The sequence below is a fragment of the Pezoporus flaviventris genome, unplaced genomic scaffold (genome assembly GCF_033815535.1).
Source record: "Pezoporus flaviventris isolate CSIRO_AGI_PZ_B2104156 unplaced genomic scaffold, CSIRO_AGI_Pfla_v1 ptg000007l, whole genome shotgun sequence".
In the NCBI taxonomy this organism is placed as follows: domain Eukaryota; kingdom Metazoa; phylum Chordata; class Aves; order Psittaciformes; family Psittacidae; genus Pezoporus; species Pezoporus flaviventris.
In genome coordinates this window covers 92485485-92505255 of record NW_026892555.1, presented here as the reverse complement: position 1 = coordinate 92505255, position 19771 = coordinate 92485485, and the positions used below count along the sequence as shown (strand labels likewise).

The 19771-nt window shown below is 38.9% G+C and overlaps 1 protein-coding gene across 2 annotated transcripts in view; it reads right to left on the bottom strand.

The window, feature by feature from the left end:
- Positions 1-754: 754 nt before the first annotated feature.
- Positions 755-19771, bottom strand: part of KDM1B (lysine demethylase 1B) — a 29909-nt gene continuing 10892 nt past the window's right edge. For both annotated transcript variants that reach the window (XM_061449564.1, XM_061449563.1), the window contains 13 exons: positions 19550-19734; positions 18621-18797; positions 17629-17703; positions 15629-15766; positions 14058-14229; positions 12955-13082; positions 11435-11566; positions 10966-11040; positions 9964-10080; positions 9009-9134; positions 7594-7716; positions 2469-2621; positions 755-1560 (listed from right to left, as the gene is read on the bottom strand). In XM_061449564.1, the coding sequence (XP_061305548.1) occupies positions 1477-1560; positions 2469-2621; positions 7594-7716; positions 9009-9134; positions 9964-10080; positions 10966-11040; positions 11435-11566; positions 12955-13082; positions 14058-14229; positions 15629-15766; positions 17629-17703; positions 18621-18797; positions 19550-19734 (1685 nt within the window). In that variant the 3' untranslated portion in view covers positions 755-1476. The remainder of the gene's footprint in view (positions 1561-2468; positions 2622-7593; positions 7717-9008; positions 9135-9963; positions 10081-10965; positions 11041-11434; positions 11567-12954; positions 13083-14057; positions 14230-15628; positions 15767-17628; positions 17704-18620; positions 18798-19549; positions 19735-19771) is intronic.

Below are 19771 nucleotides of genomic sequence, written 5' to 3'. Positions count from 1 at the left end.
TATTCAGTAGGATTTTTCTTAAGGTTGATTGTTGGGTTTGGTTTGGTTTTTTTTCCCCAAGGACACAGCTTTATAAAAATAAGCACTGTAACTCAAAAGCTTGCTGTTACTCTTAAACGAAGAGATTAAAGAAAAAGAACCTGTGCATGGAAGAAACAGATGAGGGGGAAGAGAACAAATGCTCACTTTCCTTTCAGAAGTCAGGAGATTTGTGCAGTAGTTAGAGGGAAGGTGTGGGGGAAGAGATCTAAAAGTTGGGTTACATTTTTCTTTTCATTAATACTGTTTTAGTGGAACAGTATTACAACAGAGATCCTCATTATGTCTGTCTTCTTTGTATTGAAAAATACTTCGTTTCCTTCCCTGTCCCATTGAAAAGCTATTAGATGCTTAGGCCTTCCTGAATTACACCCTCAAGACACTTTTAATAATACTTTAATTATAAAAGTAAAAAGAAGAAGAAGAAAAAAAACAACTTCAAGTTAAAGTGCAAGCCACCTTGTTTCAGCCCTTCATAAAAGTCTTAATGTTTTTCCTCATTCATCTTCACTTATTTTTTAAATATAAAAGCTGAATGAGCCTTTAGGAACTTAGAGTCCTTCATACCCAACTGTGCACTCATATCAGTAGTTTCTCTACTCAGCCCAAATTTCATTTGGAAGTTTGTTTTCAAAATACTCTTAAGAGCTAAGAGTGTTTTTAAGCTGTCCTATTCCTACATGATCAGAAGCACTTAGCCTATTACTGTAATAAGAATTTATCTGAATAAGTAGCAGAAAGAATACTTTAAATTTCTGTAAAGTAAATGTTAATTTTTCGAGTTCTATTAGCTACAATAACCTTTGTATGATTGCACTGTAAACTGTTCCAGCCATCTGATTTAAAGGAACAAACTTGATACTCCAAAGCCCACTTTTTGGAGGCTAAGAATATGAAAAATATTATAGAAAAGGTTATTGATTCCAAGTGGAAAAAGTTGAGTTCCTTCCTACAATAATTCTAGAATTTGTCTAGGTTCTTCAGGCTTTGGGGAGGAAACTGGAACCCCTATGAGCATAATCAACCTGAGAAGCACAGTTAGCAGAAAAGTCTTATGACTACTAACTGCTAGCATTTTTAATGTTGTATATTAACTTGGTTTTAATCTGACCTTCTGAAATGAAGGTTCATAATAGCATGACTCAAGCTGTACAGAAGAGGACGCTTAATAAAAGTTCCATTAGTTAAGTTGTGGCTAGGGATTCCAGTGTCACTCTTGCCAGTAATACCTTAGAATCCCTATTAATATCAGGGCTTAGAAGGAGGGGAAGTGAGAGGGCTAGGGAGAAAGAGGAAAAGGAAGATGAAGATTTTATCTTCAGGTACCATACACTATTTAAGTACCACTTAGGGAAAAGGCAGCAATAGGAAACTTGAAGATAGTTCTACCCACAGAAAACAAGTAAAAATATATCTATAAACACAAAATTTCAGTACTTAAAATGCTGCTATTTTGCTCGCTTCTCGAACTCCACTCAGGTAAGCTCCTGTGACGGTCTGAGGAAAGTGCCTATTTGTGGCCTGTATTTAAACAAACAAAGTTAGTTTTCTCTAAAACTATTAGAAGATAGAATTTCAGTTTATAATATCAATTTTGTTTTCCTTAATCATACACAAACATTTTTAAAAGCCATGGAAAACTTCTTAGGATTTTGGAGTAAATATTTAAGATTTTAGCTACTTCAAAATTTGCAAGCAAGTCAACTAGCAAAAGCAGTAGTCTTGTTTTGGCATTTGCACATTAGTGGGGCAGGTAAGTTCTGATCCAGTGTAGAACTCACCTACACCATCAGCAGTATGCATTTGTTATGTTACCCACAAATGGAGTAATAGACAATTTGACTGAAGAAACAGGTGGATCGTATAGTCTTGTCATGTTCTGCGCTTACAGTTTACATGGTTCACTCCTGGCCTGAAATAGTTGACAGACTTTCCATGCCAAATAATGTTAATAAAAAGGATTGAGTCCAAAATCAAAAAACGTTAGAATTGTAGAACCACAGAATGGCTTGGTTTGGAAAGGACCTTAAGATCATTTAGTTCCAAGCCCCCTGCCACAGGCAGGAATGCCTCACACTAGACCATGGCACCCAACGTTCTGTCCAAGCTAGCCGTGAATACTGCCAGGGATGGAACATTTACCACTTCTTTGGGCAACTTGTTCCAATGCCTCACCACCCTCACAGTAAAGAACTTCTTCCTTTTATCTCTTCTGATCATCCCCTGTTTAAGTTTAAATCCATCACCCCTTGTCCTATCACTACTCTGATGAGTAGTAGTATCACTACTTTCTGATGAAGAGTTAGCATATTTGTGTAACAGGATATTTATGTGCTACCTCTAGATTAATGGTGTTGGTTAGCAAAAGATGATCTTTCACAAGAAATAGTTCGCCGATGACTTTAATCAACACTAACAGAGATACTTACCTCGCCAGCAAAAAATATTTTTCCTTGTATGTCTTCAGCTATAATGTCGTAAGCTTCACCGCTGCCCCCTGTTTTCACAAAGCTATATGCCATCTGGAGCCAAGGGTCTTTGCTCCACTGAGTAACAAAAAACTTCACTGGGTCAGGAACCTCCTGCAAAACCAAAATGGAATTTATTCACTGCAAAGAAAAGCCCAGAATTACTTTGCTTCTTCTTATAAACAGTTCCTTATCATCTTTAGAGTATGTAGCATGATTACTATACAGATTAGATTATATTTCAGAATTAAATTCCAATTTTCTTTATTACAGTACTAACCACAAAGATAATTCTATTTGCTAGATGTGCCTGATGCCCAAAACATTACAGCTGCACTGTTTTGAATGCAACAAATCTGGATACTACGGGGGGGGAACTCAAAATAGATAAATACTCTTGCAAACAGGTAAAATACCAATATCATCATCAGCCTTCCAATATCTGAAGGTGGCCTACAATGATGCTGGAGAGGGACTCTTCATCAGGGACTGTAGCGATAGGACAAGGGGTAATAGGTTTAAACTAAAACAGGGGAAGTTCAGGATAGATAAGAGAAAGAAGCTCTTTACTGTGAGGGTAATGAGGCACTGGAACACTTTGCCCAAAGAAGTGGTAACTGCCCAAAGAATGTTCCTGGCAACATTCAAGACCAGGTTCAAAAGAGTCTTGGGTAACATGGTCTAGTATGAGGTGTCCCTAGCTGTGGCAGGGGAGTTGGAACTAGATTACCTTAAGGTCCTTTCCAACCCTACCTATTCTAGGATTCAACACGTTTGTGTATGTAATGTAAGCACTTTCTATCTTGGTAAGGCGTGGTGCTTTGCTACTTCTAGCTGTTAAATGTCAAATGGTAATCTTCATTTTGGAGATGAGATAACTTTATTCCAGTGGAGAAATAACATTACTTATCTAAGACCAGAAAATGAGTTAGCTTGAAAACCAGGTTCAGGAAGAAATTAGAAAAAAAAGGAAAAAGCCAACCCAGAAAGTCAAGAATGCCTATAGTGAAACTATGACAGTAATACTGGGTATTCTTTGTCACATTGCAGCATAAAAATTGCATGTAATACTACCAAAAAGAGCCCGGATAACAGTTGTCTGAAGGCTTAGTCAGCTACAACTGTATCTTACACTTGAGGAGCTTGTGACAAGTAAACAGAAGCACCTCTGGTTGCCTCCTACACAACATCTGGTATCAACAAATAGACTGCTCCATTTAGGTAGCAAATGAGAGACTAAAGCTCAAGCAATTAAGGCAACAGCTAACCAAGCGTGGCAAGTTTCATGGACAACCCAGAAGAAGTTCTTGTACAGCCCTGGAAGCTATCTTGTCTTTGAAAATCACACTGTGTTGTGGACAGATGACTGAAATTCACAACTGCTATAAAGCATGGAGATGGACATGAAAATCATTCTTCCAGTCCAGAGCATCACTAAAACCAAAGACCTATTTGCTGCCTCTACGTTCTCACGAGATCACAATAGCAGGTATGTGGACTTAGCTTGCATGGGATTCTGGTAACTGTAAAGCTATCACCAAACGTATGTTTTCTAGGAAAACTCAAGCTTTCAGATACCAAAGTTTTTCCAAGATCATTAATCCTAACATCTCAAATAAAACTTGAGAGATCACCCATGAACATTAGCACAAGCATTCCTTGGGATCCAACTGCTCTAAGTAATTTAAACTAAGGCATTACTGTCTATAGAGTGGAATTCAAGTAACATTGCTAAGTGATCATCTTCTGCTTGCCCCAGATTTCCGCAAGTTTCCCGTTAGTTTTTATCCTAATGATGAGTGGGAGGGGGGGAAGTAGAAATTTCTCTCTGATGGTTTTTTTACACTCAGGATGCAAGGCCCTTAATAAATCATTCTGCCTGTACCTCCATCCCAAGACAGCTCAGCAAGGGTTGTTTCTTATTACAAAAGTAAGGGATTTGTTTTGGGGAGCGTTGTATTTTTAGTTGCTTTTTACATAGGGGGTGGGGAAATAATAATCAAATTAATCTAGCTTAAAGCTTTTATGATGTATTGGAAGCAGTGATGAAAAAAATACCCCCACATAACTATCTCTTAGAAAAAAGTGACAGCTAAGAAAGAAGCATATTTATGTTACCTGCCTAAAGTACTGATTTTAATTCATTTGCCTTTCTAAAAATGCTTTGAAGGGTGATAGTTCATTTCTGGTTTTCAATTCATTACCGTTAGACAGATCTAAGATATTTCAATTCACATTTTTCACAGAAGACCAAATACTGTGGTTTTAAGTGTGTCTCAAAGGAAGCATATTCCCTCAAACTGTTAAGAAAGGAAAAATAGAATAGAATAGTAGAATATTTAGGGTTGGAAAGGACCTTAAGACCATCTAGTTCCAACCCCCCTGCCATGGGCAAGGACACCTCACACTAAACCATGCCACCCACGGCTTAGTCCAACCTGGCCTTGAACACTGCCAGGGATGGAGCATTCACAACCTTCCTGGACAACCCATTCCAGTGCCTCACCACCCTAACAGGAAAGAACTTCTTCCCTTATATCCAATTTAAAGTTCCTCTGTTTAAGTTTGAGCCCATTACCCCTTGTCCTGTCACTACAGTCCCTAATGAAGAGTCCCTCCCCAGCATCCCTATAGCCCCCCTTCAGATACTGGAAGGCTGCTATGAGGTCTCCACGCAGCCTTCTCTTCTCCAGGCTGAACAGCCCCAGCTTTCTCAGCCTGTCTTCATACAGGAGGTGCTCTAGCCCCCTGATCCTCCTCGTGGCCCTTCTCTGGACTTGTTCCAACAGTTCCATGTCCTTTTTATGTTGAGGACACCAGAACTGCACACAATACTCCAAGTGAGGTCTCACGAGAGCAGAGTAGAGGGGCAGGATCATCTCCTTCAACCTGCTGGTCACGCTCCTTTTGATGTAGCCCAGGATATGGTTGGCTTTCTGGGTTGCCAGTGCACACTGTTGGCTCATGTTCATTTTCTCACTGACCAACACCCCCAAGTCCTTCTCTGCAGGGCTGCTCTGAATCTCTTCTTTGCCCAACCTGTAGCTGTGCCTGGGATTGCTACGACCCAGGTGTAGGACCTTGCACTTGGCATGGTTAAACCTCATGAAGTTGGCATCAGCCCACCTCACAAGCATGTCGAGGTCCCTCTGGATGGCATTCCTTCCCTCCAGCGTATCAATCGAACCACACAGCTTGGTGTCATCGGCAAACTTGCTGAGGGCGCACTCAATCCCACTGTCCATGTCAGCGACGAAGATGTTGAACGACACCAGTCCCAACACTGATCCCTGAGGGACACCACTCGTTACTGGTCTCCAGCTGGACATTGAGCCATTGACCACAACTCTTTGTGTGCAGCCATCCAGCCAGTTCTTTATCCACCAAGTGGTCCATCCATCAAATTGATGTCTGTCCAATTTAGAGACAAGGATGTCGTGTGGGACAGTGTCAAATGCTTTGCACAAGTCCAGGTAGATGACATCAACTGCTCTACCCCTGTCCATCAGTTCCATAGCCCCATCATAGAAGGCCACCAAATTGGTCAGGCAGGATTTCCCCTTAGTGAAGCCATGCTGGCTGTCACCAAGCACCTTGTTGATTTTCATGTGCCTTAGCATGCCTTCCAGGAGAATCTGCTCCAAGATTTTGCTAGGCACAGAGGTGAGACTGACTGGTCTGTAATTCCCTGGGTCATCCATTTTCCCCTTCTTGAAAATGGGGGTTATATTTCCCTTTTTCCAGTCATCAGGAACCTCACCTGACTGCCATGATTTCTCAAATATGATGGCCAGCGGCTTAGCAACTTCATTTGCCAGCTCCTTCAGGACCCACAGATGGATTTCATCAGGTCCCATGGACTTGTGCATGTTCAGGTTTTTAAGATGGTCTCGAACCAGATCCTCTCCTACAGTGGGCCCAAGGTCTTCATTCTCACAGTCCCTGCATCTGCCTTCCAAGACTTGGGTGGTGCGGTCAGAGCCTTTGCAAGTGAAGACTGAGGCAAAGAAGTCATTCAGAACCTCAGCCTTCTCCAAATCCTGTGTAGCCAGTTCTCCTGATACCTTCTGGAGGGGGCCTATGTTGTCCCTAGTCTGTTTTTTATTCGCTACATACCTATAGAATCCCTTCCTGTTAACATCCCTAGCCAAGTTTAATTCTAACTAGGCATTAGCTTTCCTAACCTGGTCCCTAGCTTCCCAGACAACATCCCTGTATTCTTCCCAGGCTGCCTTTCCTTGCTTCCACCTTTTATAAGCCTCTTTTTTCATTTGAATTTTCCTCAGCAGCTCCTTATCCATCCAAGGAGGTCTCCTGGCCCTCCTGCTGCACTTCCTTCTAGTTGGGATGCAACACTCCTGAGCTTGTAGCAGGTGATCCTTGAGTATCAACCAACAGTCTTCAGCCCCTCTGCCCTCTAGGGCTATATCCCATGGAACCTTACTAAGCAGGTTCCTGAAGAGGCCAAAGTCTGCTCTCTTGAAGTCCAGGGCAGTGAGCTTGCTGCACGCTTTTCTCAGTGTCCTGAGGATCTCGAATTCGAGCATCTCGTGATCGCTGCATCCAAGGCTGCCCTGGAGCATCACATTTCCAACGAGCCCTTCCCTGCTGGTGAGCACGAGGTCAAGCATGGCACCTCTCCTTGTCGGCTCCTCTATTACTTGCAGAAGGAAGTTGTCTTCCACACAACTGAAGAACCTCCTGGACTGCTTGTGCTGGGCCATACCGTCTCTCCAACAGATGTCAGGGTGGTTGAAGTGCCCCATGAGAACAAGGGCCTGTGAGCGTGAGGCTTTTCCTGTCTGTAGAGTGCTTCATCTGCAGGTTCTCCTTGATCAGGCGGTCTGTAACAGATCCCCACAGTAATGTCCCCCATAACTGTTCTCCCTTTAACCCTGACCCACAAACTCTCTGTTGACTGCTCACCTGCCCCCAGACAGAGTTCCATACTCTCCGGCCTATCCCTAACATAAATAGCAATAGTTTTAAATGTCAAAGGTTCTTTTATACATCATGAAGTAATAAGATCAAAATCTTTATGTCTGTTGGCAAATTAATTCATCTCTTAATAAAAATCTTCTTTTACCTGCTCCTTAAACAGCTCTCGAAGTACAGTCATACACTGTTGTAGTACTTGTTTATCATCTAAATTCTTAATGTTTGCCACAGCATCTCCAGTGACCACTGACATTAAAATGCTTTCTTTCCCCTAAAAACAAGAGATTAACATATGAGATCATTTTGAAATTAATAGGCTAGTATTTCTCAAAGAGTCCCTTTTAATTGGTATTGACAGAGAGATTCTCAGCTACCAAGCAACTTTTGTTCTAGAGGAAAGTGGGTTTAATTCCTTAGAATAAAGGCTGCATATTCTACAGTATTTATGCTCAATTTACTAACATCCTTTGATGTCTTGTTCACAGATCTGTGTTACAGTCAGCCCCATTTACAACCTGCTGAATTAACTGAAGACTTCCTATTTACCTATTTAAAAGCTACACCAAAACATTTGACCTTTATGGTGTTATTCTTTACGAGAAACCTCTTGAGCTCCAGTTCTGTGCCAAAATTCTACCTCAACTGGATTCCAGTTTCAAAAGGTGGTAATAAAAAGAATCTATTTAAATACTAGTTAGATACGTTTTGGATTAGGCAAATACTAAGTTCTTACCAGGTGATTTTGGCCCAATTCTTCTAGCAGAGAATAGCTATCAGGCAAATTAAAAATTGTATCTAGTGTCCCTGGACAGCACCAGCACATTAAACCTCATGTAATACTTCAATACTTAAGTATTGAAGAGAAAACTTCTGTTTAAGGGAAGTCATGTACAGGTACAGAGAGTATAGTAATGTCTTCAGGATGGCTTCCTTTTGGCGTAAGCCATAAGTTTACCAAATGGCCTTTTAACTGCAGCCAAGTAGTAAACAGCAGTTGTAAAAACATAAAAGGGTAAGATAAAAATGGAACTGGCAGGGAAAAGAAATACTATGTCAATGCACTGGTTTGAATTTGCTTTGAAATTCATGAGTTTGGGACTAATCTTACAGACCTCAGTTTCATACAAAGCCTAGTGTTGGTCTTTTCTTCTGCGATTCCACATAGCTATTCAGGCTAGTGCAAGTCATTAAGCGTTAATAAACCAGCATGATCTTTTTAACATATTTTTAACTAATTTAAATAAGGGAACAGAAGTCCTAAACTGGAAGTGACTGGTAGACTTTGTCCCATATTAGTACATCTATAGTCAGGTATTAACAGAATTTTTTGAGAATAAAAGTATTAACTTGCTATATTATTTTGTATCCAAAAGTAAGAAAACATTCCCATTTATTACAAAGAAGTATCAATCAGATTTTGCTTGATAAATAACACCGCTTCCACTTCTTTTGACAGTTGCAGGAATGGGGGGAGAAAAACCTTTGTTGTTCAGTAATTATCGCACCTAGATTCCAGACTGAATTTCTGAAAGGCCAACAGAAAATACATTTAGCGCGTGATACCTCTGGATCCATGTCATAGAAAACGCTGAAGAGCCCACGCTGGCTGGAATTGGGTGGAACATGACCAAAAAAATCAGCTCCTTGAATTTTACTGTCCCAGAATCTGTAGGGAAACTGCAAGGCAATCTAGAGAGAGATGAAATTAAAGCGTTTCATATCACAAAATTCAAAACTGGATATGGTCTATGTTCTTCTTCTAATTCTTTGGCCCTTTTTCACTCAATTAGAGACACCCAGTTCTATGAGAGGGTCTCAACAGAGAATATTTGGGTCTGTTCTCCAAGAAGGACAGGGAAGAGAAAAAGATGCTAGTCTCACAAATTGCAAATGCACAGACTGGCAGTTCACTAGGGAAAATGCTCAAGAAATTCAGCAGAATTTTTACAAACCTAATGTAGAACTTGGAGATCCCAAGTTCTGTGGTTTCTGAACCTTGACTTGAAATTTCAACATTGTTACAGTGCTGTTCCCAGCATTACTTCTGTTACTGTTTTGTTCTAAGCACACATTTGTGATCTTTCTAGGGATCATTTCAGGAGAAGCTGTATTTGCACTAGGAAAGGGTAGAAGATTTTACACTGGTCAAATACACAACTTTCAGTATTCTTCTGAAATAGTTTATGTATTTATTAGGTCAGAAGGACCTAGAATAAGCATATTATTTGAATTTTGGAAGATTTAAGACCATCATGAAGGCTTGCTGAAAATTAAACCTAAAATGTTTAAGTTGTGAAATGATTCTGCAAACAACCTCTTTAAAAAAAACCATTAAGTTTGGGAATCTAAGAAAGAGAAATACGTGGGATCCCCAATAGCATTTTGCTCTTCTAGGCTAGTGTATGCAAGTAGAACCAAATACATAATAATTCCTGAGGAATAAGCAGCAAAGGCAACAGGGACAAAGCAGCTAGTGTTTCTATGAAAAGAAAATTAAATATAATCTGAAATTACTTACCTTCTCAATGACTCCTGCTCCTAAACTATTAATGGCTTTAATTTTTTTTTCTGACAGTGGAGGATTAAACTGAATGGCGTTTTTCTGAAGAAGGGCCAGTGGTACAGTCACCAATACCTGAAAGAAATAATTACAACAGTAGCAAAAACTACTGCACTTAAGCCTTGCAGCATCGTCTTGACTATCTTGGATTATCCTTGTAGGATGCAGCATAATACTCACTAGACATCTTTTGACCAGTGTCTAGTTTTACTCCCCATTAATGAGAAACTCATGACTTACATTCAGAAGAGAACAGGTCCTACAGTTCACTCTATTTAAGTTGTAGTCTGCTGAATTGTTTGTAGCAGAGTGGGTAACCATGCTACTAATTTTAATACCTCCCACAAATTATAATCAGTGGCTCTCATATTAACAAAACTGCCTTTTTTGAAAAGAGAGAGAAGATGGTCTTTGCTTTCTTTTTTCTTCCTTCACAGATCCCTTCTGTTTAAAATATGCTCAGTAACACTGATGTGAATCCAGTCTTGATCAAATTTATGTATAATTTTAAAAATCACTAAAGGCTAAATTACACAGCGTGAAGCCAGTGGGGATACAAAGAAATACAAGTTGTCAAGTCCTGCAAGCCAAAGGGAAAAATTTTAATAGGGCAGGTTCACTGGCTAAATGGGGTAAAGCTGTGAGCAGGGAATAGAACCAGAAAACATAATCGTCACTTCAAAGACCAGATAAAAATCTATTTGCTTCACATTTTTATTACTAACTTTATAGTGTTTAGTTCTTAAAATTAACTAGTACTCAAAACTCATGCATGCTCAATGAAAAATAAGCTCTAGGACATCCAAATACGGGTCACTAAAGTTTATAGTGTTTTCATCTTTGGGGGAAGAAACTGGACTAAATAAGTCTTCGGGGGGGGGGAAGAAAGAAAAAAGGACTGTACTATGGTCAATATTGAATATTCATTATTTAATATCAATCCTGAAGCATATTAGGTACCTTTTGTGTTGTCCACACTGTTCCATCTGCAGTAGTCACCTGTACTTCCTCACCAGAATAGTCAATAGTCTGTACCTGTCGAGAGACAAATTGAAGAAGGTTATGCTACAAAAATATACATATGCGATGCAAATTCAGACAATAGCAACTACAGCACCAGTCTGAAAACTAGGAATTGAAGAACAAAGGTTTTCCAAGAAATATTGAAAGAAAAAAATAGCCTCCATGGAAGCTGAAAATAAAACTCATAGTGATTCTAACATATAAGGTCACCATATCATAACATTTGAGTACTGATAGTCCTCAAAGAGGATTTCCAGAAATGGTGAAATTGTCCTCTCTTTATTATTAAAGACAAGTCAAAATAATCACAGGCACATATTTGTCGGGTTCAAAAGAATACAAAGATATGACTGTGTGCTTCAAAGCAATCCCAGACAGGCACCACATCAACATTTTCCAGACTCACTGGGAGATTCAGCCGGATGTCCAGCCCTTCTGCCAATTTATCAATCACAGTAGAATATCCCACAGTTAGAAGAGTGTGATCTCCAGCAAACTGTGCAAAAAATTCATTGTGGTCCCATGAGCGTGCAGATACCTGTGGACAGAACATAACTAGCTGTGTTTACTAGTGAAGTGACATGGCTGCTATCAAAAGTCCCACAGTTTAGAAGAAGCCACCCTAATTCCCTTCACAACTGGAAAAAAACAAAAAGTGTATCACCAGAACGTATGGCAACACTGACAAAACCAAACAGCTTGTTTAGCTAATGGCACTGTACAACATATGAATTGCTAGATTAAGAAATGTTGTAATGTGAGTTGGTCAATAGCAGGTACTGTATAGATCTGCTTAGTAGAGAAAACAAGGAAAGCAGTACAAAATTTCAGTTGTATTTCAGTGTATTTATTTTGGTTTTCTGTCTCTAGCAAAGAAATCAGATTTTACAGTCTTAAAACTTCAAATAAAACTGGAAATATTTTATTTCCCAACATGAAGGGAAAAAATGAGAACCGAAAGATCTCAGTGGAAATTTTCTGTCACTTCAGAGGTTCCTCCATGATATCTTTCATTGATCTCTCCCCCCCCCCCGCAAACTCATAGTACAAAAGTGGTGATTGCTTAGTGCAAATATCACTAAGCAATAAAAAAGATTGGAAACGATTCTCAAACTGCTATTCAGATGCCAGTTCCTATCACTGCAGTTGCATTTAGTTCATATTTTGAGTTTAAAATTGAAGATAGATTTTAACATTTTTCTTATTTCCTTGGGTGTTTATGTGTGAAAGCTTGACACATCAAACTGTTTTCCACTGACTGCCCACAGTCTTGCAGATTTGTATTATGTTATGTGCTTCTCAGATCAGTCAGCTGTCCCACTACAATTGACTCAAAACATCTTTAACCCAAGCAACAGGACTGAGTAAATAATGCAGTGCAAACAACATCATACTTTGATATCAATTTCCTGAACCTGCTTGGTTAAAACTGAAGTTGCAAGGAAAGCTAAGTATCATGTAGTCAACAGAATACCTAGGAGTGCTGAACCATCAGGGTGTTGGAGCACTTCAGAAGTTAAATGCATTTATTCTCAAGATACCTAGCAAGGTAGAGAAATACTTCAGTTTTTAAACACAGAACTGAGAAGCAGAAGTCACAGACAGCGTCTGAGGAGGAGTAACTCTCCTGTGAATCCTACCACCCAGTATCTCAGCAAGATGTCCTACTCCACTGCACCATCTACTTCCAACTTCCACGTTAAGGAGGATCTCGCTGGAAGTATGTCATGAACTCCTGCCAGATTACCTAAGGCAGCACTGTAGTCTGTCTCTCAATGCTTTTAAAGAACATGTTTGGGACACAGGAAGTTTAGGGGTAGCTGATCCTTTGGGACCATGGGATAGATCAGATGATTTCTCAATGTTGCCTCCAACCCTATTTCCTATGAAGCTCAACAACATCAGAACACAGCTATCAAAACTCACCTGAGAGAGGTTGCTGCCACAGGCATACTCCAAATTACTGAGATGGAACTGCAATACTTTTTCTTCAAGCTCACTGAACTGGATACCAGACTCCTGAATAAAGGCTTTATAGATCTCTTGTATCTTTTCTGCGAAAGAACATGTTTAAAACAAGGATATATCATGATTCGTCAGAAGTCCTGCTACATTTCAATATGCTGCTCTCTGGATCACAAGATTTTCATGCTTATTGCTATTTGCACCAAGATGTTTTTCTTCTCATAGGGAAAAAAAAAAAAAAAAAAGACAAGAACTTTCTGGTGACAAACAACTTTGTTATTTGATCGCAGGTTTCCCTAGTAAATGGGAAGCTTTAGGGTAAAATAGAGGTTAAAATTATTTCAAAGAAAATAAGAAACATTGCGACAGCACAGCTGGGCTAGCCAATTGAGACAGGATTTAAATTAATCGTTTAGCTATCATCAATATACAGTAGAAGATCTTTCAAGGAAAATACACCATAAAATAATGGAGAATCCTTGCAAATAAATCCTTGCCGAATTTTTACAAAACCAAAAAAGCTGAGGAATTTAATCCAGAGTTCACTGAAGAACATAGGAGCTGCTAATTCTGTCTTACGGACTCCAGCTGGAAAGATCTGGAAGGCAGACATTTCTGAGCAAGTTTTCGTTGTTGTTGTTGAATGTGCTTGCATGCTGTAAGTGTGGTGGGAGACGTTACCAATGGGGATGGGAAAATTCTTGCCAGCAGAAGGCTTTAATCAGGCTATTTTTTAGAAAGATTAATCAAAAAGTGTAAGAGTTGTCGATAACTACGGCCTACTTCAGCAAGGAACACATCCTTTTAACTGCTAGTGCCACTAGTTACACTGAAAAAGCTACCTCATGAAAACGAGATACCACATCAGAAGTCACACAGTACTATAAAAGCCTACCAATTAGACTTCCTTAAAAGTTACAAGTGACATTTTGGTCTGTGTGTATACAATAGTCCTCCTGTTGGATTTAAGGTCAGATGTGTATCCACACACTTCTAAAAATGTTTAACATAAAAGTCTATGAACACAGCCAACATCTTCAGTTTGCAATACCTCTCACACTTACCACCAAGAGGAACATCTTGATGTTGAGTTTTATCTTTTCTCCACTCAGAGACGACATCTAGGATGGCATTGAAATGAAAGTCCATACGTTTATCAATGGTGGGATCTGTTATTCTTCCACCTTCTTGGATCAAGTCACATTTCTCCCCTAGTTTGTGCATTTTAATGCCAAGCTTAAGAAAAAGACATTTTATTGCGCTTTAAGTATTGAAAAACTACAGTGCATAGCCTGCTCAAAATTATTTAAAATAAGGTAAATCCCTCAAATTTAAGTGATACCACTTAAAAAATGCCCATAACTTTAGATAATTAGTCAGATTAACTCAAACTTTCATTGTCTTAAAACTGGAATACCAACAATTTTTCATTCCATTGATTTTTCAGTTTCCACCCCCCTCATCAATCCTTTCTTTATCAGGGATTTCCAGAAACCTTATCTCCAACTTTCCTCTCAGGCCAGGGGCTGGTATAGAAATGTTGGATCTAGTCATCAAACGTGATGAACCAGTCTCCTTTATTTCTACCTTATCTTATTCTCTAACTAGCCATTAAAATAATTTGCCAGAATTTTCTTCTGCCTGATGCCCAAATAGTTCCCTGTATTCAGGAACTGACAGGATGTTGCTTGCTGATTACCTCCAATTTTATTAACAAGCAAGCAAGCAAAGAAAGAAATTTGGAATTAAACCTTCTAGAGTACCTTGCTCTACTTGTCCAACTTGTACCAAACACACAACAGAACTGAATCAGAATAAAGATGTTTTTATGTTCTACAGTCTGAAGGAAATAGCAAATACATAAGGGTGCACTCCACTTTTTCATGTATCCTCACAGTTCTCTAGGGTGCTGGTCACCACTGCAGATCCATTCTCAAGATAAGAGTTGTGCTTTGAATGAAAGGCAGTATGAAATGACCACAAAGGGATGGGCAGCCAGGATATTCAGAAGCCATTGCTCTTCACCTCATAACTAAAACATGATAAAAAAAACCCAAACATCCTCATGAAAAAAAATCCCCTTATGACACTATAGAGCACTATACAGTTAAAACAGCATGGGCTCGATTTGCAAGCCTCTCTGAACAAAATCCATACTCTGGTTCCACTTGGAGATACTCAGCTTCCTGCCCCAAAACACCCACATGGAACAAAACAACCAAAAATCTAACTGTAGTGTGTTTACATTAGTAGCCGTTGGACATAATCATCTTAACTTGTGTGGAATTGAACTAGAAATACAGAGGCTGAGCAAAGGCAAGCCCGTCACAGAAGTATATATTATGACAACATAGCAATAGCCTCTGATAGCAAATACTTTCCAGAAAAAGGGAAAAAGCGGTTTCTTCTGGTTCAGAAGCTGAAGCTTTCCTTTACATAATGTACCATTCTACAGCCCTTCTTTGTTCCCAGCTGTTATCAAAGATACAATAGCAACACAGAGTTTACTTACAACACAGAACAGTGTTTTAATCATACCATGAAAATGGACTCCCACCCTTATCCAGCCACTCAAACCTGGCTTTAATGACAGTTTTTCACTAGTGATAATGCATGACCACTGCAGGGAACCCACTTGCTCACACATTAGTGCCATTGGGTTGTTGACACATCCATTGACGATTTGTGCACCTCTTCCAACAGTGACTCCTTTGAATGTCTTGTCATCCCACACTCGGCCACCAATTCGGTCTTTAGCTTCCAGGATAATGACCTATGACACAATGCAGCTTAGTAAATTGTAAGATTTGATTACATTAAACGTCTGCTCAACTCCAGAGCAAAGGAGAAAATGAAACATAAAAAAACCCAAGCAATCCAGCAGTGCTAATAATCTTTATTTTCATTTGTGGATATTGTCCATTTATGCATTTAAATTGTCTTTAAAAGGTTACCCTTCAGGATATACACATAGAAAATAATTGTTAATTTAAGAAATTACCCTAACAAAAATAGGCTTAAGATGTATTCAGGACATCTCAAAATTGGATTTAAGGCTATTTATATATATATGTTTTAGTGCTGGAGGCTGTTAAGCACAATGATCTGGGTGCAGTGTCCATCTGAGAAAATTCATTCACCTTTTGGAGAAATTTAATCCTGGAATATTCCAAGAAAACCCAATTCTCATGTATTTCCACCATTCATACTCATTCAGCATCCGCTATCTATCACAGACACAGGATACTGGACTAGATAGATATTTGGCCAATTATGTTTACACCTACTTATGTTCTCTTTTTATTTTTAGAGAAAGATCATCTCTTCAGAGCAGTAGAAAGCAACAGTGTGTGTGTATATATATATATATAATGTATCATATGTTTTAAATATCAACTGGCAAGACCTTTTTTATGTATTTTACTGCAGGATAGCTTTCCAAAAGACTTGGCGTACAGAAAGACTGTACTTAATTTGCTATTTAGCAACCAAAGAATGAGATAATGGGCCTGTAGGATTCAGGGAGTCATAAATATATACATATATGGACATATAAATATGTCAATCTGAAAAGTCAGATGCTTATTCATTTCCTTAAACATCAGCTTTGCAAACACTTCATATGTAAAGAGTTCCATAGAATGTACAATTACGTCAACATGTAAATATTGTGAGATCACACTGTCAAATATGAGAAAGGCAAAATACATAAAATTTGCTTGTTTTTAGTAAGCAACAAGGAAGTACAGCAAAGTGCACAAATGAAAGAATATTTCACCTCATTTAAACAACATTATCATCTACAGTCCCATTTTTTGGACATGATTATCTCCCCTATTCTCCCAAACCAAGCCTTTGTAAAATATTCACTGTGTGCTTTGCTGAATTTTAGATACCAATAAATGCTGTTTTAAACCAGCAGATTTACTCAATAAGCTTCTAGATTTTACAAATTGTCCTGGGTTCAGCAATAGCAGTCATTTTTCTCCTTCTTAGTAGCTGGTGCACCGCTGTGTTTTTGACTCTCAGCCCGAGAACAGTGCTGATAGCACTGATGTTTTCAGTTGTTCTTAAGTAATGTTTACTCTGACCAAGGACTTTCTGAGTCTCATGTTCTGCCAGGGAGGAGGGAAAGCTGGGAGGAAGCAGAGACAGGACACCTGACCCAAACTAACCAAAGAGGTATTCCATACCACAGCACATCATGCCCAGTATATAAACTGGGGGCAGTTACCCAGAGGGCTAGATCACTGCTCGGGTCTGGCTGGGTGTCTGTCACCGGGTGGTGAGCGGTTGTATTCTCTCCCCTTGTTATTTCCTTTATCATTATTGGTGGCAGCAGTAGTGTTTGTGTTATACCTTAGTTACTAAACTGTTCTTATCTCAACCCGTGGGAGTTACATTCTTTCGATTCTCCTCCCCATCCCTCCGGGAGCAGGGGGTGGGAGAGCGAGCGAGCAGCTGCATGGTTCTCAGTTACTGGCTGAGCTTAAACCATGACACAAATTAAGATTCCCTATACATAAATGTCTGTAACAAGAATGTAATTGTTATTTTCTCTTTCATTTTAATGAAGAACACCTCCAAAGCAGAGGAAGTCTAATTTTTTAAGTAGTGCGCTCCAAAGTTTCATACCTTAATTCCAAAGTTGTGCAGCTGCCGGGCTGCTGCTAATCCTGCTGCACCAGCCCCAACAATAATGACAGATTTCTAAAAAAATTTAAAAAAAATTATATAACTAAAAATAGAGCTAGAATAGAAATTATCACTGCACGCTTATTTTTCTTCTTGCTAAAGTTAAAAATACATGTAGGTTTCAGAAGTCTAGGCTCTCTTGTCCTCTAAAGTAATCAGTGATAACTTTTAAAGATGACAGTGCATTTAATATAGAGGAAAGATAAATTGTAGCTTTGAAAATAGTTACAGCTTTTAAGGACTTTAAAAGCAGATGTCTCAATTTCTTTTAACGGAAACAGCTGAAGTTATCAGCCAAGTAACAAAATCTAACTGAAGTTATCAGCCAAGAAACATGCTTACCTTGTCATGATGTCAATCACAGATTGGGTTGAACAGTAAAGACTATTTCATAAATTAAAAACATACAAATGCACTTTCCAAACATGAAGCAACTTACAATTTCTAGGAGATATTCCCAAATGCATTAATTAATTTGATAATTAATATGTGCTGTCGAGCAAATTGTAGTCATAAACATGTACCCTTTAATCATAGTTCTTGCAAAACAACATGAAATAGGAATTTCCTCACATAGGGAAGCAGAGGTGTATTGTAAGGTTAAGCCATGAGAAGAACATAAGCGTATTGTGTCTTCTTCACACAGTTCCCATCCACCCGAAAAGCTCATAGGAAGTACAAATCCGTGAATTCCATAGATTTTAGTGGAAACAAAAACCTTGCTGTGAACAGTCCGATGCCTATAGTTTCCAGAACTATTGAAGACAGATGAGAACCATATGAAAAACATGCAATGTGTTTGCTTTTAGATGTAATTTTACCTATTCCAGTTGTTTATGCAAATGAGAAAAAAAATCCAGAACCAAAAACTTGTGACATGTCCCATGTAGTTTTATAGCACTAATAATGTAGGGATTACTACAGCAACTTACGTTGTGGTATTCTTTAGGAAGAAGATACTGGTCGGGACTGACTGACAAAATCCCTGTATTAATTAGCCCTTTCCTTGTCATAAAATAAAGTATCCTCTCCATTTCATGTACACAGCGAATACGCACAAGCCCCCGAACAATGATGTGATGGATACATTTTTGAGGGGTAAGAGCCTCCTGCAAAGGAGAAACAAGGAAAGTTGATTTTCTAATACTCTTTTTTTTCCATGCATTCACATCATATTTAACCTGTAAACCAGGTGGTAAAAATTAATCATGAACCAGGCTTCTGAGAGCATTTTAAAAGCAAGTTCTGTGGAAGTTTCTTTCTAGCCAGCTGTACTCAGTAAAGTAACAATTTCTTAAGTTAGATTAACTTGGAATAAAAGCAAATGAGTCTAACAGACATTCTCACAAGCTCCATGGTGTGCTACATTACTATAGGAATTGAAATGCATCCCTGATTGCAAAATTAATCTACCTAGTGGCAATGCTCACAATGACTTTCCAGTAAAATCTATTCCAAAATGGCCTTCCAGCTAAAAATAGATCTATATCCAAAACCTTCATATAAATACAGACACCAGTATCTGAAAGCTTCCATATGTGAAGTTCTAGTAATTCCATTGAAGGCAGTGTCACAGAGTTAGCATAAGTAAAAAGACTATCCCTGACCAACAGTCATATGAAAAAAAGAAAATCATAAAGTACCCACAAATACTGCTTAAAAGTTAATAGCTGGGTCCACTCTGTAGAGTTTCAATACTTTCAAAACTTTTGTATTTTACTGCAAAAGAAGCTCTGAGGCATTAAAATTAAAAATCAGTAAAAAAAAAACAACAAAGCCACCAAGCATCCAAGAAGAGAGTCCACACCCCCCAAAAAAGTAGCTATTTTTTGTAAACAAATTAACTATTAGCATCTCTTACCTTACAGTTTGTATACCACAGAGCCAAAATCAGGTTTCTCAAAGCCAAGTACATGGTGGGGTCTCGTGAATATTCTGGGAACTCATAGAGCTCATCCAATTCCATAACATCTGGCCTCACACAAAGTGCTTTCCCACATTCATTGGGCTGGTAAAAAGGCTGGAAATACTTGTTCATGCCTGCAACTGAATAAAGACACAGCATGAACCAGTCATATTCTGA